Source organism: Colossoma macropomum, unplaced genomic scaffold (genome assembly GCF_904425465.1).
Source record: "Colossoma macropomum unplaced genomic scaffold, Colossoma_macropomum, whole genome shotgun sequence".
Lineage (NCBI taxonomy): Eukaryota > Metazoa > Chordata > Actinopteri > Characiformes > Serrasalmidae > Colossoma > Colossoma macropomum.
This window is the reverse complement of record NW_023494803.1, coordinates 38,422,841-38,447,522: the sequence shown is the minus strand read 5'-3', so window position 1 is coordinate 38,447,522 and position 24,682 is coordinate 38,422,841. Positions and strand designations below refer to the sequence as shown.

General features: G+C 37.2%; 1 protein-coding gene across 1 annotated transcript in view; it reads right to left on the bottom strand.

The window, feature by feature from the left end:
• si:dkey-288a3.2 (protein phosphatase 1 regulatory subunit 37) overlaps window positions 1-24,682 on the bottom strand; it is a 72,566-nt gene that overhangs the window by 47,375 nt on the left and 509 nt on the right. The window contains exons 2-6 of the mRNA XM_036592649.1: window positions 18,554-18,651; window positions 9,097-9,142; window positions 5,042-5,142; window positions 4,658-4,777; window positions 2,910-3,057 (exon numbers count right to left, since the gene is read on the bottom strand). Coding sequence (XP_036448542.1) covers window positions 2,910-3,057; window positions 4,658-4,777; window positions 5,042-5,142; window positions 9,097-9,142; window positions 18,554-18,651 — 513 coding nt within the window. The remainder of the gene's footprint in view (window positions 1-2,909; window positions 3,058-4,657; window positions 4,778-5,041; window positions 5,143-9,096; window positions 9,143-18,553; window positions 18,652-24,682) is intronic.

Below are 24,682 nucleotides of genomic sequence, written 5' to 3'. Positions count from 1 at the left end.
CTTACAGTCAAAATGGTCCAGCTATTCATTAAGTTATTCATTTTAAGGAGATATTTCTGAGGATATTAAACATAATCCACTGGAATAAGTGAAAAAACAGGACTTCTTAAAACTGGAGTTCAAAAAAAATGCTAGAAAGTTCTGAAGAAAATGGGACTCTTAACAGCCACCTGAAGACCTGGTGGACACCAAAACTGCCCCCATCAGATAAACAGCACTTAAAGCTTTCATCTCTGAGAGAGAGGAGAAAATCAAGCTGCTTCAGATCTGAAAACATCCACAGGTGTTTCTGTCCATCCTTCCACTGTGAGAAGATGACTCAGCGCTATGGGTCTGAAAGGATGTGCAGCTGTCAAGAAGCCTCACTGAAGCCTCAAGGAGACAGACACATCAAACAAAGAACAATGGACTGACCACCCCAGAGTCCAGACCTCAACACCACTGAATGTGTTTTGATTACTTCAGAAAATCAGAAAACCAACTTCTAAGACTGAACTTTGGAAGAAATATCTCTGCAGATTTCTTTGAAAAACTGATTGGGGCATTAAACCTAAAGGGTGGACACACCAAATAAAACAAAGATATTTAGTTACAGAACATGTTTTGAATAATGTCCTTAATGCTTGTTTTATTAAACAGTTAAACAAATGAAAGGTGGTCTCTGACTTTTGCACACTACTGTAGATAACAGCATGCCATACAGTGTCAGAAACCACATAAGCAAGACTTAGTAGTAGTTAGCTACATTAGCCTATATATAGATATATATAGATATATATCTTTCCTTGGATTTATGGCTGTAGGTGAACTTCTCAGCTATTTTGGGTGTGAGGCAAGTGGCTCTGCTGCCATGTTCAAAATAAAAGAGCATTTTCGTGGCCCTATATATCTCTGCAAAGAGCTACTATGCAGGGAGCGCGCCTCTCTCACAGTGAGCTGGCCACAGTGGCTCCCACGGATCGGTGCAACAGCGTGTAAAGTGACAGGCAGAAGATTAGGACATCTAATCCTGGCCGAGTCTGACTGTTAGGGTCACGGGGCCAAAATCTGCCACTCCTATCCTCTCACTGTCCTCCGTCATCTGTTCCTGCTGGCCAGGGCCGTGCACGGACAATGCTCATTCAGTCACACGTTCAGACACTCACCTCACTCCGGTCCAGCATGGACAGCACACAACACGGCGAGACTCACTGACCGTTATTAGAACAGTGACTGTAGAATAGCGACTGGTTTTCAGTGAAATACGTTACTGTAAGGGCGGTATATAAATAATATGATGATACAATAAACAGGTGGGATTAGCATCAGTACTTTATATGAAGCTACAGCAGATCCTCTGCATTTCATATCATGATTGAATTTTATGGGTTCATATTAAAGGGTCCATATCATGGAGAAATTTCCTACCTTTTTAAATAAAACAGTTTGATTTAGTGCATAAATAATGTTAAATTTTCAAAACGTACAATTCACTCCCAGCCCTGCACTCCATATATGGATATTTAGGTGCAAAATTTTTTTAATGACCATTTCTGTGATGTCACCAAAACCAACACATTTGCATATGTCCACTTATTCACCCTACGGCTGTTTAGCTCCGCCCAGTTTCCGTAAAGTTATAAGGAGTGCTTTAGCCCAGACAGCGTTTTGAATGAGGCGCAACACAGGCAGCCAATCAGAACAGAGCTCATTTACATAGATCAGTCATAAAGGCACAGGGATATAGGCTGGAAAATGGTCATGAAGAAATGACTTATCATTTCATTTGGTACATAAACCACACAAATATCATAAGAGAACCAACATCAATGCAAGAAAAAAAGAACATTGGCCCTGAACTGAAAAACACCCTAAAAAAAGAGCTACACTGAATTTTCTTGATCCAAATCTGTACATATGTAAAGTATATTATATAATACAATTTTGTCTTTACCCACTTTTCACAGATTATCAGGAGATAAAAAAAAATATATCTGCGTTGAACGGACAGCTGTTTGGATTTGACTGATATTGAAGACCAATATGGCTGATGTGTGTATTGTACACTAGAAAAACAGAATGTTAAGGCAACGCTGGGCTCCAGTGTTAAAATATATGGATTTTGTTCATTTTACTGCATTTGAAACCCTACAGAAATAAATGTTATATTTCTCTATAATGCTGATCGAGGTGGATTTATTCGTAATTTTTATATATCAGCATTGGGGCCCAAAGATCTGAGACCACTAATAAAAATACTTGTATTTTACATTCTTTTCTAACTTTATACAAGCTTTAAAAAAAATAATAACAAATTACATTATCAGTATAACAATTTGACTGAAAAATAAACTGTTTGATATTTTCAGAATTTTGTAGCATTTATGTTCCCCTTTTGACTTAATGACATTCTTGTCAATAAATCTTGCGCAAAAGCCTCTGATGAACAGATCAAATCCCCCTGAGAGTCGTCTGAACACAAACTTCAATGGAAGTGATGAGACTGAAAAAACACTCTGACATTTCTGTACGAAAAGTGTTAACATGGTCAGTGTCACGAATTTGTTTAACTCTGAATAGTTACCTACAAACAGTGAAGACTCTTGAATATTTCATCTTCATTTCACCTGTCATAGATTTATTTGATATATGTTTTTCATATAACATGTATGCACATGAGAAATATCAGATATTAGGCCCAGAATTCCTACGTCGGCACATCCGTATGTATTTTTTCAAGGGGAAAATGATGCATACATTGCAATCAAGTCAATTCAGTGCATCTCTTTATTCTAATAACTAATGTCCAAACTTTTGGCCTGAGTGCAGTGTAGCTAGTTCATAATGCAATTCTTGCTGTTACGATGCTGGTATTCACCCTCATTGGGAGCTTTATAGCACCTCCAGTGTGCGTGGTGTGAGGAGCATACCGAGTGTGAAGAGGGGCTTGCCACTGAGGCAGGTGTTTTCAAGGTGTAGCTCTGTCAGTCTGCTGGAGAGGAGGGCTTTTGACAGGGCCTGCGCGGGGTACTCCAGCATGGGGATGTTACAGGCATCCAGTCTCCACAGGCATCCACTCTGAAGAGACCAGACAGCACGCCATCAGAGAGAGAGAGAGAGAGAGAGAGAGAAGGAGAAGAGGGAAAATGGCCTGATTCTGCCCTTTCTGCGGACTGGCCTCTCTACCTTCCCAGCCTTTCATCAAACGCTAGCCCGTCTGAAGGAGCCGAGAACGTCAAAACTGAAAAACAACTGTGACAGGAGGCTGCTACAGATCTAGAGGCCATTGTTAGGCTTCCTCCCCTAGTCCACCACTTCAAAAGTGTCCAGATTTTTTTATTCCTTTCTTTTGTTGTTGGTAAAAATTCAACTGATCTCATCTAATACCACCTAAGAGCATCGCCTTTGGTTTGACCATTGAAGTCCGCGCAACCACGAGGGGTAGTTCAACTGTCTTTCATCTAGCCACGCTGCTAATTGAACATAATATCCACGTGAACTTAAGTGAAGTGTAATGATATCCATTAAAATCAAGTGTGAATACAGCAATATCCTGCGGTGTGAATATTTTCATCTCTGATGCATGATAATTCATTACTTTCGATGCACCTTGAATACAAATCAGGTGGATCCCGAGAATACAGAAAAAGGGCATCGTCTGCACTGAAACAGCAGCTCTGTGTCTTCCGACTCATAAATCAATGCGATGGAGAAATTACATTTTTGTGGAATCTTATTTAAAGGAGCAATGAGTGGAGTTTCTTCATTAAAACTGAGTGAAATGTTCAGAAAGGTAAATATTAGCCTACTGATGCCCCAATGGTCCGAACAAATAGTAATAATAATGATAATAATAATAATAATACCAATAATAATAATAATAATAACAGAAAATTCCATAATTTCATTTATAATGAGCTCTTCCTAAACCAAAGTATCATATATATATATGTATGTATGTATAGAGAGAGAGAGAGAGAGAGAGAGAGAGAGAAACAGATATATACACACATGTTTTATCTCTGGTGGGTCTATAACAATTAAATACTGTGTCTATGGGTTGGCTGAATGATGACCGTGAACTGAGGGGGGGTTCTCCATCAGAACTCTCTGTGGGCAGCAGGTCTCCCCCTTCTAAATACTCTAATAACAAAAATTCTTCAAATATACACGATTAACATAAACGGCATGTTCATCATTCAAAACAACATTTCTTTTTTTGCAAGTTTCTTTTATATTATCACCACTGTGATAAATGATCACAATATGCTTTTTTAAGTATATCATAATTGTTATCAGTACTTTCAGAACATGAAACAATTGCACGGATCATAAAAATGAACAATTACAGAAAACCTGAATAAGAACAACCAGTGTTTAGTAACTGTATAAACTATGCAGTAACAAGTAGTTGATTAGATGTTAGGCTGTTATGCCAATTGTATTGATGTATTTTACAATACTTTTGCATATTGTTAATTGCTTTTTCTTACTGTTCCTGGCTTTATTTATTTATTTATTTATTTATATATTTCTTAAAAAAAAAAAAACTGAATTTAATTCAATTTAAAATTGCTTTTCATAGCCTTTTGCAAATATGGCATTACTGCTTTGCAACCCCTTGGAAAACTTTCCACCCCAAACGGCAGCGTATTTTCCTAAGCCACCTGTACTCCACCTGTTTGAGTAAACGTGCGAGAGCCTGCCAGCCTGAGACACCCATACTCGCATTGGAGGAAATGTCCAGATGTGTGGCTGATTCGTAGTATAAAATCATGTCCAGCAGTGATGAAGCTCCCTACAGAAACAAGGATAACACACATAACAGGACAGTGATAATCAAATGTATACATCAATTCCACATGAATAAAATTAGCACAATTTTGTTTTTTGGTTTACTAACTTTTGGCAGTAGTTGTGTTGATTTAATGTATTTTACTGATGTGGAACCTACATACACATCTGAAACAAGTACATTCAATGTATTACTTTTGTCAGTTTGTTGGAGTCATTGTTGTCTTTTGGGAGCACGTACTAAAACGTTTATGGTCTATGAACTTACATTTTCCTCAAGCTCGGCCCCCTGCAGGTTGATCAGATTGAACTGGACTGATTTCAGAATCTCCTCGAGGGACTCACATGAGTGATAATCTAAATGAACACCTGTAGGAGACAAATCAAAACAGACATGTGGGTCACTCCAGTGTTTATTAAGCTAATCTCTATCTGTAGCATCTGCAGTCTACGGTTATTTACTATAGACAATGATTTTGACACGTTTTCTGTACTTAGTAAACAAAAAGAAGGATGATGCCAAAATTAGGGTGTGATTTAGCCCTTGTAACTCTAAAAATAAACTTAAACTTTTCAGTAATGCTTTATAATAACATGCCCCTATAAGTAGCAACATAACAATTAGTTAATAATTATAAAACTGTTGCTTGTGCATTAAAAAGTGCTACCATTTGAATTATTAACCATTTATTTAATGACATACAAACTATTAAAGCACAAGTTTGCATTAAAAGAAAGCAAACTTTGCTTTTATATGCTTTTCATAAATGCATTATATTTGAGTGTTATATGTGAATAAGTATGGTGTCCTATATATCATTAGAAAGTTGCAACCTTTTACTCTTTTTGAAAAAGTATATATTAACCACTTAAGAATGATTAAGCATTAAGCAAAGTAGCAAGATAATAATTCATTTTTATTTAATCATTTAAAACAGGCTGGTGACAATTTAATCCTTATTATTATGAACTGATTTTGTACACCTAAGGAAATGATTTAAAATTGCATATATACTTTATGAGTTATGTGTAAAAAATAACTAGATCACCATTAAGAAACCAAAATAAACGATTACATTCACCTAATTATCTACAGCAGTTTAGCCCCGCCCCCTCATACTGAGGCTATAAGGAGTGTTTCAGCTTAGACTGCTTTTTGAATGAGGCACGATGCAATGCGGCCAATCAGAACAGAGCTCATTTATCTATTTCAGTCCTAAAGACACAGTAGCAGGCTGTTTAATGGTTATGTAAAAATTAACTATGACTAATTTTGTTACATTAACCCACACGTCACATGTGGAAAAAATAAAATGTAGAGAATGAGCCTCTTAATCAAAAAACTACAAATCTGAAGTATATCAATGATTATATTTTAAAGTGCACTGCAGTTATAGTGGGCTGGGACTGACAAATATACTGTTTTCTAAGTGCTGCAGATCAGTTTTATTAATAATTAAGTTATTTATATCTAAAACACCCACATACGTTATTGTGAAGGAGATTTTATCTGTTTAAAATGACTTTTGTGTTTACAAATATATTAGTAGATGTATCGCAACTAGCACCACAATCATGGAGTCACCCAAAAACCGACTGACTCAAAATGCACTTACAATAAAAGTCAGTAGGCAGATGCTTCCCAGAAAAGAATGGCTTCTTTTCTGAGTGTATTTTGTATTTGTGATATTATGATCCATATAAACCCACCATACACTACAGATGCATCAGACACAGATTAGGTTGGAAACACGCTGGAGTATTCCTTTAAAAGCCAATTCAGCCCGTCCCCCCAGCAGAAATCAAAGTCCTAAAATCAGCGCAGCGCCATGTCAGCACGCACCCGTCCCAAATCTAACGGTGCGGACTTTGAATCCTGCGCCTCTGCAGATGCGCCTTGGTGGTTGGTGTTCATTAAAGAGTGAAAGAACGGCGCGCGAGCGCGATCACGTCCTCCGCGGAGAGGAAAATCAAAGAGCCACTGATTATTCAGGAACAGATGACTTTTAAACAAAGCCTAGAGAAACACTTTGATGGCCGCAGCAGTGCGTCTTTATTAGGCTCGCGCCGCACAAGCCCCCTTCGCCTCGTAAACTCTTATCTTCCTGGTCGGGGAGAAGCCGGATCGCTCACAGTCGTGCGTTGGAGAGACGATAATTTATTCATCATTAGCATAATCATTTGTAAAATTATTTTTACAATAATCACTTAACTGTACCGTACATGGGGTTTTGGTGATGGGGGGGTTAGGGCGGTATCCGAAATCCCATTTTTCTAATCCCCCTCTGCCATCCTCAGATAATGACACTGAGTCTCGGAGTCAGATGTCATCAAGCGTGCGACATGGTGCAGGGAGCTGGAACACGCTGACCCGCATTTAAAATCTCCCATCCACTCCTATCAATAGCCGCCGCAACGCTCATCAAAGGGACAGCGGCTTAATCCCAGCCCCGCAGGATCTGCGTGTAGATTTCAATTAAGAGGCCTGACAAAGTTTCCGATTTTATCTCGCAGTACGGAAGATTGCACTGTTTGGGTCCGGTCCCACAACGTCTAGTGAACACTGCAGCCTTTAAAATTAACAAACAAATGTTTAACATGAAGAATAAACCTAAACAACAACAAATAGTTTGTGCTTTCTGTGAGAAATCACGGCCTACAGTGCAAGCCTAATCCTTCTTATGAGGCTGACTGTGTCTCCTCATTATTACTTCTATATGCACATTCATCTGTGGGGACTGATAGATGGCTGTAAATCCCCTCTCTTTTAAAGAATAATATGCAGCAATAAACTTCATCTATGTCTTCGTCTAAGTCTATGTTAAAGGGTTCACATCATGAAAAACAATTTTTTTTACTAAATTTTTGGAATCAAAGAGTGTTAAAGTTCGTTCCCAGTACATACAGTCCATATTAACAGCCCATTTTGAAATTACTGTCTCTGTGATACCATGAAAAAAGAAATTATTTTCAGATATCCAGCTACTCAGCCTGCAGCAGTTTAGCCCCGCCTACTCATGCTGAAGTTATAAGGAGTGTGTCAGCCTGGACTGTTTTTTTAATAAGGCGCAATCAGAACAGAGTTCGTTTACATATATAGTATCAAACGGCAGTAACAAAAACAGCCTGTTTGATTCTAAGGAATAATGAAAGGTTGGAAGAATGAATTATGACTGTTTTTGGTACGTAAACCCACACGTGGACATCCGGGGAAAAATAAAATGCAAGAAAAATGTAGGATATGGGCCCTTTAAAGACTTCACTTCAAGAGTTTGCATGCACTTCAACTAGATATAGATATAAGATAGAGTACAATGTTGTATCTTCATCTACAGAGAACACACTTAAGCCCTACTGGAGCTGGATTAGTATTATCTGCAGAGGTGCTTTAATTTGAGTGATTACTGATTACTGAGATGTAAAGTCTTCTCCCTCATGCATTTTTTGTGGCATATTTAATATTTATCTGCACAACATGTTATTGTGTGGAAGTGTGGCACCTGTCGCACAATGCTGAGGTAAACATCTGCATGATGATGTTTTGATCCAGGCTATTTGGGGTAATTTGTGTAAATTACACAGATCCTTTATCCTGTATGAACTGGCCATTAAAATCATGCACAAATTACATCACCTGGCCTCCTCAGGTAAAACTAATCCAGCTGAAATAGCTAAAACCTTTAAATGTAGGATTTTTCTGCCAATTTTAGTACACAATCTCTATTAATTTGCTGACTTTAACTTGTCAACATATTAGCATAACATGCACAGCTAAGCTTTGTATCTCCATTTTTGTTTTTTTTTTCCGCTGCCGTTTACATTGTATAAATATTTCATGATTAAGGAACTAACAGAAATGTTTTTACTTCTCTTATAAAGTTATCATTTTGGAGATTTTCCACAATAACGTGAACACTCCTTCCATATGTGGTCCATATGTGGTTTCACATTCCAGCTCCTCACTCTCATAACAGAACTTAGTTCCATAGTAGGTATTGAACAATTCATAGCAGATACTAAATAATTCACAGTAGACACTGAATAATTCATAGCAGATATTGAAGAATTCATAGTAGTTACTAAATAATTCATGATAAATGTTATATATTTTGTTGATTTTCTAAGTGAAAGTTAGATAACAAACTCTTTGTGGAACAAACTTAAATATGACATTTTAAGAATACATTATATAATATATTGTTTACAATATCCTACGACCCAGAAGGATAAGCTGCTTAGAAAATGTGTGTGTGTGTGTGTGTGTGTGTGTGTGTGTGTGTGTGTGTGTATTTACAATATTTAAAAAAAAAACAGTGTACTCACCCTTCAGATCAAAACACCTGGCTCTTTTATACAGGCATGTAATATTCTGCAAGAAAAGAGAGGAATAGATAGATAAATAGATAGACAGACAGACAGACAGACAGACAGATAGATAGATAGACAGATAGATAGATAGATAGATAGATAGATAGATGGCAAACAGAGCGCAACATATTAATAATTTTTATGTCACTTTTTTCATACAAACAAATTATAGGTTTCAGCACGTTCACACTAAAACCATGAATTATGAATTTCACTCCATTTACTGTTGATGCAAATGTTCCCTTTTAATTAAGCAGGGTATATTAATTAGAAACAGCTGGTCATCTGTTGACGCATTCATTTGCCCATTGCCTGCTCTACATACATATAATTTGACTGTGTCAGTCTGAGAAGCAATATTAATCTCTAAACAGTGGGACGAGGTAAGCATCTCTGCCCCTAACAAGCATCAGAAACACTAAGAATAGAATCCACCCAGAAAAAAAAGGTAAAATCCTTCATCTGAGAATGCGACGTGATCATTTATAGTATTTTTCATGCTTCAAGTGAGAGCATCGGTTTCATTTGGGAAAATACCAAATAGAGAGGAAGCCAATGGTTTATTTTCAAACACTGTCTGTCTGTGTTTTCTGTCTCTGTTAAAGCGTTCTCATTCAAACGACCTACATAAGAACACCAGCACTGATAATGATCTCTTTGTTACTCTGGGAGGATGAAGTGCAGAAATCATTTGCAGAGTGATTACAAATGCACTAAATGTACAGAAGTGTAAAGAAATCCCATTTACAGTGCATATCATCACTGTCTGGACTAAATCTTCCAACTCCAATTATGTCATTTTAAATTTTTTACACTGTGTGAATATTTCGTAATGAACAGACCAATAAAAATGTGTCAGAATTATTTACAATAACATCATTTCTCTCAGGGTCAATAAAGTTCTCTCTGAACACTGCTTTAGGGTCCATATGTTCACATTTCAGCTCCTCCCTCTCATAACTACAGAACTTAGTTCCATAATAGCTGCTGAATAATGCTTCATAGTATTTACTGAATAATTCATAGTAATTACTGAATAATTCATAGTAGTTACCGAGTAAGCCATAGTGGTTAATAAATAAGTCACAATAAATAATTAATAATTCATAGTAGATACTGAATAATCATAGTAGATACTGAATAATCCATAGTAGATACTGAATAATTCAAAGTTACTGAATATTTCATAGTAGATACTGAATAATTCACAGTAGATACTGAATAATTCAGAGGAAATACTGAATAATTCAAAGTTACTGAATATTTCATAGTAGATACTGAATAATTCATGGTAGATACTGAATAATTCATAGTAGATACTGAATAATTTACAGCAGATACTGAATAATTTAGAGTAGATACAGAATAATCTATAGCAAATACTGAATAATTCATAGTAGATGCTGAATAATTCACAGTTGATACTGAATAATTCATAGCAAACACTGAATAATTCATAGTAGATACTGAACAAGTCATGGTAGTTATTCAATGATTCACAGTGGTTATTGAATAGTGACGATATGTCCTGTAAGTAGGATTCCTTTGCATATTTGTACATGTAGTGCATTTATAACTACACAGACGATTTCTGCGTTATGTATACTAACATTCAAAAGATTGGAATAACACATTTCATATAAGGAAATATTTTAAGTAACAACTTAATAGAGAAGATGTAAATACTCTAAACTACATAACAGACTTTTAAAAAATAGTGTTATGTAACAGTAAGGACACATTTTTTCATTTAAACCTGAATATAAACAACAGAAAGTTTTAGAATCATGAAAAATGTACAACAAACAAAAACTAAGACAAGCAAAGTGAAGAAAAAATATTTAGGATTCTTTTTTTCCAGGTCACTTTTCAGATTTAAGCAGACCTGACAGTGACCATGTCAACACCTTCATACTAAATGGTCAGATTATTTTTGAGTCTCATCTCTTCCACTGAAGCTCATTCAGACGACTCTCAGGTGGATCTGACCTGCTCATAAGAAGCTTTTGTACAAACTTACGGAGTGCAGCTGGAGTACACACTGTCATTAAAGCAAAGAGAGGGACATACCACCAAATACTATGAAATTCATGTTAAAATTTCAAAGATTCTACTTTCCACTCAAACTGAAGCATTTTCATTTTTTGCAGCCCACTGTAGAGATTGAAATAGATGATAAAAAGTAAAAACGCTCTGATTATGCTGAAAGAAAGAAAAAAAAATACATCGATTAGGAAACCTGTACAGCCCAATATGGCAAATCTAGCAGCGAGACAGCAGATGGCAGATGGCATATAGCAGCTAGTACATATCAGACTGATCAAGGTCCTAGATCAATCTGCTATAAACATTAACAAGATGTCATATGGGACGGACTGTTTAGAAGAAAACAAATTAGACGCCTGTGAACGCTCCCCATAGTTTCCTAAGCGCACATGAAAAAGTCTCCACATTGACGACTCGGGGCGGCACATTTCGAACCTTTTGCCTTTTGTTTGATGTTTTTTTCCGTCTTAATAAACGTGGAGATTTCCGAGGCCCTTCGCAGCTCAGCAGTGTTCTGCGCTGTGCATTGCGCGAAATGAAATGAATAAGTGCCAAACGTACTGATGTGTCAGGAGGGAGAGAGGACAAAATGAAGTGATAAAAAAGAAAGCCGTGCCTCCTTCAGGCGGAGCGGGACAACTTGACTTCCACACGAGCCATCTCCAGTGCATTTCTCATTCTAGCCCTCAAAGAGCAGCGCAGACCCACTGCAGCACTCCGCTGTCTGGGTGGCTTTGTATTAACGACTGTTTTAGAGCATTTTTCCGGGGCCCGTTTAATTAGTTGCAAAAAAAATGATTTCAGAACGTTTTATACAGGAAAAAAAAGCTCTCAGGGGTTAAAATCAGCCGCACATTTTCCTTTCAGCATCTTTTCTGCAATAAAGGATAAATTATTTAAAATAACACGACCTTTTATCTCACACCCTTTGAAGGCGGCAAATTAAAAATGTAAATTGAGGTGCTAATTAATATGCAAATATATTCATTCCCAGTTAACAATTAGCAATTAAACCTGCAGTGTCTAGAAAGAGCATGGACAAAATTAGTAACTTAATTTATCATTTAAAAAAATGAAAACATACACAGAATTTTTTTTAATTGACTTTTGAAATGTTTCCCGCGTCTTTCGCTCTCTCTCCTCATCTCCTGAAAAATTTAGAGAAAGGCATTTTTTTAAAGTCTGTATAGTATAATGTTAACATAATGCAAAAATCTAGAGATCAGATATGTGTTGATATTAGATTAGGTTGCGTATGAGGAATAAACACGTCTCATTTCTGTGCTGCAGAAAACTTTAATCAGTGAATCAGTGCGGTCCAGAGAGGGGCTGATGCACATTAAAGTTTAAAAGTGGGGAAGTTATTTATACTTGATGGTGTTTAGATATGAGTGACTTTTCCCTCCGTGCTGGAAGTAGGATGGTTATTCCATATCAGAGAGGCAGGAGCTTTCTGATGAGCGCTGAAGCTCTAAGAGGAGAGGTGGGGGTTGGAGGGGTAGCTGGAGCTGGTTTTACTCCAGCGGGGAACGCTTTTGGTTTGAAATACAAACTTCTCCCAAAACCTATGTCTCATTCGGCACATGTTACAACTTTTGATGATGCTTTCTCAACTACTATAGCGACCAGCAGCACCGTGGACTCTCCTGTTCCTCCTTTCGCTCTGTCGCTGATGAATAATAATAACACTTCCAGTCCCCTCTAGAGTTTCCTCCTCTATGTTAGTGCTGCTACTGATACAGGGCTGGATATAAAAGCTAAGGAGCGATGGAATCCTTCAGGACAAACACACAGGGACAAAGAAACGGTCACTATAGTCTTCTGAAGTTCTGCAGTCAGCAAGATGCCCATATAAGGAAATCTGAGTCAAAGCCATTTTTCTCAATGGGAAAAATCAGTGGCGTTTTCGAAAAAAAGTGGTAAACAAGAATGTTTCAAACACCACCACCCCCACCACCAGAGTGCCACATGATCCACTGAACTACGAGGTCGTTTAGCAGTCGAAATATTAATATTGCTGCATGTTGCAAGCAAGTTCACACTCCTGCACGTGGGACTAACACTGCGTAAAAGTAAGTCTACTTCGGCTTCATTCCAACAACACCAGGCACTCAAAATATAGGCTGGTGGTCTATGCGGGGAATCTTGATGAAGTTGCCTTATGTCTTATGATATCAATTCAATGTGCAGCAGACTTAGCTTGGGTCTACAGTTATATGTGAAAGTTTCAACATACCCCATTAGAGGACATTTTTTATTTGATGTTATGTTTTAAGTGCACAATTTCTATGTAGAGTTTAACATATTGAAAAAAATAAAACTTAAAGGTGCCATAACTTTTGCACAGGTCACATTTTATGTTTTATTTTCCTCAATGTGATAAATTCAACAACTAAACAGCAGTAGTGTGTCGAAATGTGTTCTCTGTAGAGGATGTGTGACTTATTTTCACTTACAAAATCAACAAAAATATGGAATTTGCCCAAATTGTTGCAACAATATTTGTATTTTGACTATGTTATTCAGTGGATCCAGTTATATTTGAAGAAATAAAATATCCACGTTTGAAACATTTCTGTTTACTACAAGTGCAATAGTAGCAATTTTCGAGAATGCTATTAATTTTTCCCATAGGCAAAAAAGGCTTAGACCCAGAGTTCCTTATATGGGCATAACACCAACTACAAAATACATACGTGACTTCAGAGCTCCAGTAACTCAGTCATCATTCATTGTGAAGAAAAGTTTATTTGCTTCATTTTAATAAAAGAGTCATCCTACATCTGGATATTTAAGTAAATGAAAGTTTGGTCTCACTTTATGTGGATAGTCCACTATAGCCCCCATTGATTGTCTACAAATGTTTAAATTGTTTACAATCTATCTGTTGAAACTCAGTTGATTCTAAACAGTGGTGGGGTTGGGGTTAGGATTTGGACCTGGGTGAGGGTTGGGTTTAGGTTTTGGGTTGAGGTTTAGGTTAAGGTTAGTATTAGAAGTTTAGAGTTAAAGAAAATTATGGTCAATTTAGTAGATATTTAGTTGAATATAACTTGAAAGTAAATTATCTATCTACAGTAGTATCTACAAAGTATCTATTATGTGGTTTACACCTAATTGCTAAATGCTATCTTTTTAAATGCTGAAATGCATCTTAAATCTAGTGAACTTATCTAGAATTTCTCATTATGAGGTTGTTGTTAGAACATTAGAAGATTATTCAACCTATTTCCAGACTTTTACTAGATTTAAGTAAACGTAGGTTTTAAGGTCCAACTTTAAATGAGCTTTTTCCCAGGAGACAGGTGTGTTGTTGTACCTTTTCAGAACCTAATATTTTTAACAGAACAATAAAATAAAAAGCTGGACACAAGACCGAGTACAAAATATAAATGCGATGGAGTACGCTCTTTAAAAAGATGGTTCTTCAAAGTTCTTTAGTAAAGAAAATAAACACCCTTAATAAACCCTTTGCATGATTAAAGGATTCCTTGCATAGTGCAGGGTTCTTCAGATTGATAGAGAATCTTTTGTATATGGTTCTATATAGAACCGACTAGGGCTCTTCTATTATTTCTTCACACAAAATTATCTGTCAGTGGAATCTGATCATTTCACTAGACACAATTACTAGTTTAAAAAAGCGAAAATGTAAAGAAATAAGCTAAATAATGATAAATATTAGATATACAGACTATATTTAGCATGCTTTCAATCATCAAGATGGCCTTTTTACAGTGCAGCCTTCTTTTGTGAGCAAATGGAAATATAGCAGATGTTTTGTTAATGTTCCTCTCCAAACTCAGACCAGCAATGTTTTGATTAGGTCTATATAACACTGTAAAAAATGGCTTATCGGTTCAACCTAGACTTAATGTAGTAACAAACAACCGAACTCGTTTTATTCAACTCAAAAAAATTACACTGATTGAAAGAACCATTCATTCAATGTATTTGTTTAGGTTAAATAAAACTAGTTAATTTACTCATCACCACATGAAGTAATGTTTTAGGTTGAATCGATGAGCCATTTTTACAGTGTTTAGGCGTTAATGAAACTAAAACTTGCTTGAAAACCTACAGTAGAATGTCTAAACCACTCTTTTTTTCATAATTAGGTAATAACCAGCAACAATTCTGCTGAAGATTATGCAGAAAAGGTAGGCAGGCCTACAAGAAACGTCCCTGCAAAACTCTACAAATGAATTAGGGAGTCTGAAACTAAGCATGGAAAAATAAATAATTAATTAATTAATAAATAAATAAATACTTGGTCTGTGCTAAGCTTTAGGAGACCCCAGGTCCATTGCTGAAACCCATTGTTGTTTACCACCCTCTTATGAAGACGTAACCAAAAGCAATGCTGTTTCATCCACTTAAAACATTTCAAAGAAAAGTGAAAGCCCGCGGGTACAATAAAAGCTTTAAATAGTTTTCCACAGCCATCCTCGAGGGACTAGCCTGCCTGAAAATACCTAATTTGATAAATATGCTCTTTAAGCAGCGAGTTCCATTTTGCAAAGCCTTATTAGGAATTCACATGCAGTCTTCAAACTAAATATCTCTCCTTTTAGCTGGTGCTTATCCATACATATTTTACTCTTTTAAGGACCACCTACATTACTTTAAATGCAATTGGTCTCATTAGCACCTCAGAGATAATACTGAGAGCGTGGTTAATGTAAGCACTGCTAAGTCTCTAATTTTCAACAAATAATTCTCCTTGATCTAATCGTAAATTTATGCAGAGGGGAAACTGATGCTCTTAACGTTGCTGGTCAAAGTAAAATAAGTGAGTGCACGGGCTGAATTATGCATGCGTGCCCGTGTGTGTGTGTGTATGTGTGTTCATGCCTGAGTGTATTTGATTCTCATTTACTTTCATTCTTCAGCGCGGTTATTGTCTTGTTGTGTCTAAGTTCAATAAGAATGCATTAGATTAATTAACGTGCTCTGTGAGCAGGTTTAATATTTTTCTTTCCACTGCATTTTTTACATTTCATGTCCTTTTTAGCTCCCAAACAATGTAATGCAGGTCACAACCTCTGTATATTCATATCAAACATTAGTATTGCATTTATGTGACTTTGTTGATACAATAAACCAAACAAAATACATGTTGGTAACCCTTTGCTGAAGGGCAGTATTCATAAGGCTATGTGACACCTACATGGCTCATGCTTAACATATTAGGCACAGCTCCAAAAGTCAGTATGTACATTTATGCAGTTGACCTAAGATTAAATAATACTTTTCCCTCATGATTTCTCTGATTTTTCTTTTTTTATCCTGTTTCATAGTTGCTCTGCATCTGTAAAACAGCTTGTCACAAAACAAATTTTCAACATTTGAGAAACCATTTTTAATATAAAACAATATTTTTGAGAGGTTTAATGTTTAGGAATTTGTAGAAATCAGATTCATGTTAACTTTTTATATCAGTTACATTATACTACATTTGAAAAAAAAATATTTTATTTACAAAATTTGTCACAGAGATTTTGGTCACTGGTGTTATCAGGACTCTATGTTAACAGAGTATTTTCAGCTCTATTAAACTGCTTCCTGGGGTCAAGGCTCATCAGAGAGGAAGCTTCTCAAGGCATGCGTCACTGGTGTTATGAGCTTTAATGGCTGGGTAATTCAAATTTTGTCAAAATAATGCCGAATATAATTTTTATTACTGATTTTAAATAGTTGCACAAGGTCACCTGACAGATAATGAGTCAGCCAATTTACAAAATCCTAAGTTTTAACCAGAATGTCACTGGAGTCACTGTCACTGGTGTTACACCATATTCATACAACACCAGTGACTGTAAAATATGTTTGGAATTAACCTCTCCGTTTTGCATATATGATAATAGGAGATGTTAAGGGACATATTAAGATTATTTAGTTTTGGGATGAAAGAAATTGATTTTTTACCAGTGTATCCACCTGAATTCCCACTCCAAATGATAACTGATATAACCTTTTATAAAGGCTTATTCCAACAAGCATCAGTTGTCATAAAGGCTGCTTTTGTGAATGTTGATGTTATTTCACCCCAGCAAGTGACCCATGTTGGAATAAGCCTTTTTAAAATGTTTACATAAGTTTGTGTCAGCTGTCATGAAAGGCCAGCACATGGTCAGAAAAAAGGTTCTGTGCAGGTACATTTCTCGTTCATCGAGGTACTAACAATGTAAATGTACCTTCAAAGGTACAACAGTGGTTTTAAGGCCCAACTGCGTACTTAAAATGAGTTTTTCCCAGGAGGCAGGAATGTTTTGTACCTTTTTAGAACCTAATGTTTTTAAACAGCACAATAAAATAAAAGCTGGATACAATACAGAGTAGAAAAATACAAATGTGATGGAGTACACTCTTAAAAAAAGGTTCTTCAAGGATTCTTTAGGAAATAAAATGAACATTCAAAGAAAACTTTGCATGATTAAAGGGTTTTTGCATAGTGAAAGGGTTCTTCAGATTAATGGAGAATCTTTTGTATATGGTTCTATACAGAACCTTTTTGAAAAGAGTTCTATATAACACCAAAATGGGTTCTTCTACTATTACAATGTCAAGCTTGTAACAATACTTTCCTAAAAGGTTCTATGCAGAACCATCTAAAGCACATTCTTCATTAATCTGAAGAACACTTTCATGAGGCAAAGAACCCTTTAATCATGCAAATGGTTCTTCGATGGTTCTTTAGTAAAGAAAATGGTTCTACATAGAACCATGAACACTCAAAGAACCCTTTGCATGATTAACGGGTTTTTCTATTGCTTCAATGTCAAGTTTGTAACAATACTTTTCAAAAAGGTTCTATACAGAATCATCTAAATCACATTACCCATTAATCTGGAGAACGCTTTCATGATGCAAAGAACCCTTTAATCATGCAAGTGTTCATAGTTCTATACAGAACCATTTTCTTCACTAAAAAAACCCTTGAAGAACCATCTTTTTTAAGAGTGCGGTACAGTCATGTTCCCTAACTAAAGGTATTGAAGACGTACCCCTGAGAGTACCGCCCCAGAGACAGTTTAGTACCTTATTTTGAGAGTGTAGGTGTCATGACACCTTACAAATGCTGCTGTTGGAACAAAACCTTATATCTTTAAAATGGTAACTTTACAGGAGAAGGAAAAAACATACTTTACTTTTAATGTAAGTCAATGGAAACCAGACTTTTTGCCAAGTCTTTTTGGGTCATTTCTTTTGGTCCATTTATCATGAAATTTATACACAACGTAAAGAGCAACAGGTATTTTCAAATTATGTCAAAAACTGAAAAACGACAAAAATGCAGATGCGAGGTTTTGCTCCGACAGCAGCGATATGCTGCCTTAAAGTGCTACCAAAGTGGCCACGTTACCTTTATTTGTTCCTGTATCTCTGCTTTGGGCTCCACTCTGTGCTTTCCGCAGCTCTGCTTGTAGGCCAAAATAATTTCTGTCAAGGTTAGACTGTCACCTAAATTCGAAAAACAGAAATCACCATCACAAATAAAAGCCTCAACGACGACGACCTTTCATTCCTTATCTACTAATTTACTGCTTATTATGTCTTAATGAGCTGTCTGCAATTAGATCTACTGATGAAAGGATGTGAAAAATGCTTTCTGTTCCTAATACACTTCTCTTTGCTTCATTAAAGCAAGGTAAATGCATTTTGGGCTGGGAGATTACGTCTCGGAGAAGTGATGAGTATGAGGTGTTGAATGGCTTGCGATTCAAAGACAAACAAACAAACAAAGCAATCAAAGTAATCAAACAGAGAATAAAACCGTCAATACAATATATGAATACAACACAATAATATGAATATAAAGTATACATCTCATGCACATAACAGAACGTGCCCAATCACAGAACTGTAAAGATATTGAGATCTTTAATTATGTTTGCAGGTATAAATAGAGCTCAACAGATGGGTTTGCCAGCCAATACTGCCCCCAGTTTATCAGTATCAGCAAATGTAGAATATTACAATATTTGACATGAGACATTTTCATGATACACAGCATGTATTACAATATTATACTTTACTGGGATTCGGTGTGTTGGAAATGATATAAATACTACCAAAAACTATGATCACAATCATTTTTACTCAACAATGAACATACTGAGCTGCACCAAATCAGACTAGCAGGGCTAATTATGGGAGCTTCAAATAGGCAAAACCATCTAAGAATGGCCCTATCACTGGGGGGATCGTATGTTGGATTCCAAGAGATGCAACAGCCATCTGTGGCCTGGAGTCCAAAAGAGTATAATGGTTATAAATCTGAACCCAGAACTATTTGTACCCTGGTCAAGTGTCCATTTCTTACAGAGCCCCTAAGAGGCCGTGGTTAAAAAATAAAAAAAAGTTAATGACATTGCGCTCCCTCGCAAATGTTTTGCGTTCCCTTGCAAACAAAATGCATTCACTTGCGAATGTTTTGCGTTATGATGCAAACAGTTTGCATTCGCTTGCTTAAGCTCAGACACGGAGCAACTCATTGAATTTTATGTTGATCTTGGATTGAAATATAAAGACATAGTGTCGCTTCTCAAACTCAAACATGATTCTGCTGTTAGTGACTCAAAATGAGTCTGAGCTCGAGTGTCCTCATACAGTAAAAGGCACATTTACAGAGACTGCAGAGAACAACTGCTGAATAAACTCAGCACAGACTGGCCAAACTGGGAAAACAGCTTTTAACGTTAGCAATGCTAAAATCAAAGCTCTAATGTAGGCAATGTTGTTGGGGACCTCTGGTCCTACGTTTGCTTGCTGTATTTATGCATATATTTTGTGAGGGAATGCAAAACATTTGCGAGGGAAGGTTTTTTTTGTTTTGTTTTTTTTGCGAGGGAACGCAACGTCATTAACTTTTAAAAAACCACGGCCCCTTAGGGGCTCCGTAGTTTCTTACACAACAGAACCGTATTCAGACTTATCTTTAGCTAGCAAAGTTACATGATTTCTCACATAAATCTACTGTAACAACAAACACAAACAACAGTAACGTTAGCTAGCTTAGCAACCACTGGCGTAGGAACAGAGGGTAGCTCATTGGTGGTGGCGCTGGGCCTTCTTTTAACCTTTTTTAAGGCTTGTGTTGAGGTGTCTGTTCAAAAATAAAGAGTTTTTACCTTAAAACAAAAACAAAAAACTCATGCTATGTTTGAATATCCTCCCCTGACCAGCTTCAGTGGCCTCAGCTTTGGCCTCGACGCAGCGCTGGGTTGGTAGCTAGGTTAGTTAATCTAGCTAACCTAGTTAGCTAGCGTTAGCTAACTAAAGAGGTTAGTTTTCACCAGCTTTGAACTCGAGGTCAGTAACGAGAGCACGACGAATAACAACGACGGCGAATTATAGCTATGAAAACGGCTTGTTTAGCTAACGTTGACGCTCAAATTGTCAAAAAACACTCTGAAACGTCTGGTAACGTTAGCCTCTGGCCGCGTCCCAAACTGCATACGGCCACACTAAATAGTATATAAAACGTAGCACACCACCCTTAGAAGTGCTTACAGTGGTGAAGTGTGTAAAGTTCCAGAGTGGGTTATTTAGGACGCAGCCTGACCGTTAGTCTTGTCTCAGTCTTGTAACGGTAGAACTTTAACGTAACCTACATTGTCTGGTCGTCTAATTTCAGCATAATGCCACCGAAATAAGATCAATAAAACCATTACAGGACTCAATGTTAGTGAAAGCGTTTTTTAAATAGTAGCTTTAAGCTCTATTCGAACAGGATTAGTTTTTCATGGTTTGGTTAGGTTTTGCCAATTTAAATGGTGCAGCAGTTACCCAGATAGCGAGCACAGGTTATATCGGTCCGCTGGCTTGATAAGATCGGTACCCCACTGACTGTTTGCTACTGCTGGTCAACCCTCGGACCACCCAGATTACTGTCCTACATACAAACTCTACCTAGTTTTTAATCTCCTCAAACAGATTTTCAATGCACACGGACTTTTATTGTAGAAAATAAACAAAATAAAAGACAAATATTACAGACAACTGAAAATAATGACTAGGCCTGATATAAAATAATTTTATAGAAAATGTTGCTGACACTGTGCTAGATTAAAATCATTTACTAAACTAATTTACAAAGTAAAACTAAAAAAAAGGAAGGAAGGAAAAATCAGTAAATTTGACTGTGAGTGGAAAATGAGCGATGATGTGTGGAATTTTGCCTATTACTCTGCTTAACCACCAGTGGGCCGCCTGGAAAATGCTGAGCAAAATGCCAGTGGACCACCAGCTTTGCCATCAGTGGGCCGACAGCGGTCCTATATCCTCTTGGTATCAGGGTTACATTCTGGCGCTAATAACTGTCGCAGCATTTAAGGTGGAACGGGAAAATTCGAATAGGAAGCTGACTGCAGCTTCATCAGAGAACATAAGTAGGCATTTCTTCGAGTGTCTCCATAATGTTCAATGCCAGTTTCTCAGATCAATAAACAGAAATAATACAATATGCTTAGTTTCTCATAAGCCTCTGGAGTCCCTGTCTGAATTGTTTTCAAGCAGCTATTCAGCTCTGTGACTTCAGTGGCAGATTCATAGTAGCAAATGTGTCTCCCCTCAATGTCAAACTCACTCCTACGCCTATGCTAGCAACAATGGAGGAGCTTCAAGTTCATCATACTAGGCGTTTTATATGAAAGTCACAGACAGTAGTTCTGGATAGCAGTTAGCAGTTCCGGGTCATGTTAATCTCTAGAAAGTACTCTACACTCTTAAAAAATGGTTATTTAGGGGTTCTTTAATAAAGAAGATTCTATATACAACCATGGACACTCAAAGAACCCTTTGCATGATCAGAGGGTTCTTTACACCATTAAATGTTCTTCAAATTGATGGAGAATGTGCTAGAGATGGTTCTATATAGAACCCTTTTGAAAAAGTTTCTATATAGCACCAAAAGGGGTTCTTCTGTTGTTACAATGTCAAGCTTGTCATAGTAGAAGAACCCTTTTCGGTGCTATATGTAACCCTTTTCAGAAAGGTTCTATATAGAAACATTTAATCTTTAATCATGCAAAGGGTTCTTTGAGTGTTCATGGTTCTATATAGAACTATTTTCTTTACTAAAGAACCCTTGACGAACCACCTTTTTTAAGTGTGTAGAGAGAAGAGTAACCAAAACAGCATTAGTAAGGAAGTATGGTACGGGTCACTTGGCAGTGGAAATGATGCCAAAATGTGTGATTGTGGATTTAGAACCGGACTGTACCGCGCTGCCCAGTAGAAAAATGGTTGGCCTCACTCTGTATGAGTGGGTCCTCCCTCTTCGCTCTTTGCTCATCGCTCAACACGATGCTGTCCAATGAAGTTGCATTAGTGGCAATTTGGAAAGATGCAGTGACGCTTCACGTGACTCAGAGGACACATGCACATGCCAGCTTTAACCCCCCCCTGCTTGGTACCATCTAATCCCATGAGTCATACAGGATCTCATATGAAAAAAATATGTCTGGTATCAACTTGTTAAACTTTTAGTGCTTGATTGCAGCAAATTCACCACTAACAAGGGTACAGCCCTCTAACACCCGCCCCCAAATTCTTGTTTTTCTTATTCAAGGGATGTTTATTTTAACCATATTTCCCTTTAGAAGTGACACATCTACATGCTTAACTGGATTTTTTTGGGGGGAACTTTTCACCCATGCTACAATTTACATTACATCTATGGCAGGGGTGTCAAACTCAACCACTAAAAGGGCCATATTGAAAAATCTCAGCAAATCTGCGGGCCAGCTGTGTTTTAATTTTGCCATTTTGCCGTGACCCAAACGGGCCATTGTTTATTCAAAATATGCCAATACTACAACAGCAAAATATGCATTGAATACTGATTCAAAAATAATTCTGAATAAAAATAAATTGTTTTAGGTATTTTTTAAAACTGCCTATTTGCTTGAACTAGACACCAGGATATGGAAAAGATCGAATAAAACATTGGCTGACTAGAAAGCTTGAAGACTTTAGATTACAGACAGTTATTAGGGCAATAGTATAGACAATATTAGAGTTACTTATGAGTGTCCAGACCCTGGGCAAAAAGAGATAGCTCTTGGTTGCGGCACAGGCATTTTTTCTTTTTGTGCAACCGCTGGCCCTATGGAACGCACACTATGGCTATGTTAACACAGCAGGTAAAAGTGGCCCAAATCCAATCTTTTTCCTCATATGTGACACAGATGTGAATCTGTATGTCAGTGTAAACAGAAAAAAACACATTGAATCTGACATTTTCAATTCCGATTTGAGATGCTTTCATATGTGGTACTGAAATCCGATATGTATCTGATCCGTGGCAATGCGACTCAGATTCGTATTCATGCGACTTTTACATCAATCCAACTCGATATTCGTCATAATGTCACGCTACTGAGACCTCATAAACATTTAGGCTGATGTTTCTGTACCAATAAATTAAAAGGCACTTATCGCAAATGCTCGAATGAAATGGCCGAACGCAGCCGTAAGAGAACGAGGCTGCAGCGTCAAAAAGGTTTAAAGAATCTGAAAACACGAACAAGAAGTGGCTGTGGCCGAATAACGTGCACTTTTTACGGCAAGCTTGAACACATTCTGGGTGATGAACCCAGCTGTCAACCACTGAAACTTCATAATCGCTCCAATAATGCCAGCAAAGATGAAGCTGAACCCTCCGGGAGCGAACCTGATGTCACATACAGGTCACATTTAAAAGATATTGTGAACAGCCAAACAAAAAATCAGATCTGGTGAAAAAATCAGATTTGGGCCACTTTTACCTGCTGTGTAAATGTAGCCTATGTTGCAGTGCATGCCAGGGACTGTAGTGCATCTCAGGGTGAAACGGGCTACTAAGAACAGAAAATTAAAATAATTTTGCAGGCCGAATAGGACTGTGTCACAGGCATGACTTGGTCCGCGGGCCTTGTGTTTGACATGGCATCTATGGGATAGTGACAGAATTATTGTCTGTTGGGCACATCAGCGCCCCCCTCACGCCTTTATGAGGCATTGGACTGGTTTAGAGACTTCACATTTAGTTCGTTCCCACTTGTTTACATTTATAAGTGTGGCTGTTCTCAGACATGTGTCCTTGTTATGAGATCACGCCTGGCCCCACGAGACTAGGTAGCATTGAGTGACCCAGCTACCAAGTGGAAATTAGCTGCGATCACCCAGCCTTAATTCATATCAGCTAAGACTACATGTTTTTTCTGTTCATTTGAGTGGAAGAAAGGGATTACTGAGAACTAACAGTCATTTCAGGCAGTAAAGCACTATTTAACTGAAACTATCGGAGAATAAAATTAAAATGTAAAGTTATTTTGGCCAATATTATTGGTTATTAGAATTTTAAGCTCCCTTAAAGCCAGTATCCATATCTGACATTAAATCTTCATATCTGTCGGACCCTCATTGTAACACTTTACCGCCTCTGAGTTTCGCCCCAGCACGCCAACAGGCATGTGCAAATCCTGGACATTAATTAATATTAATCTTA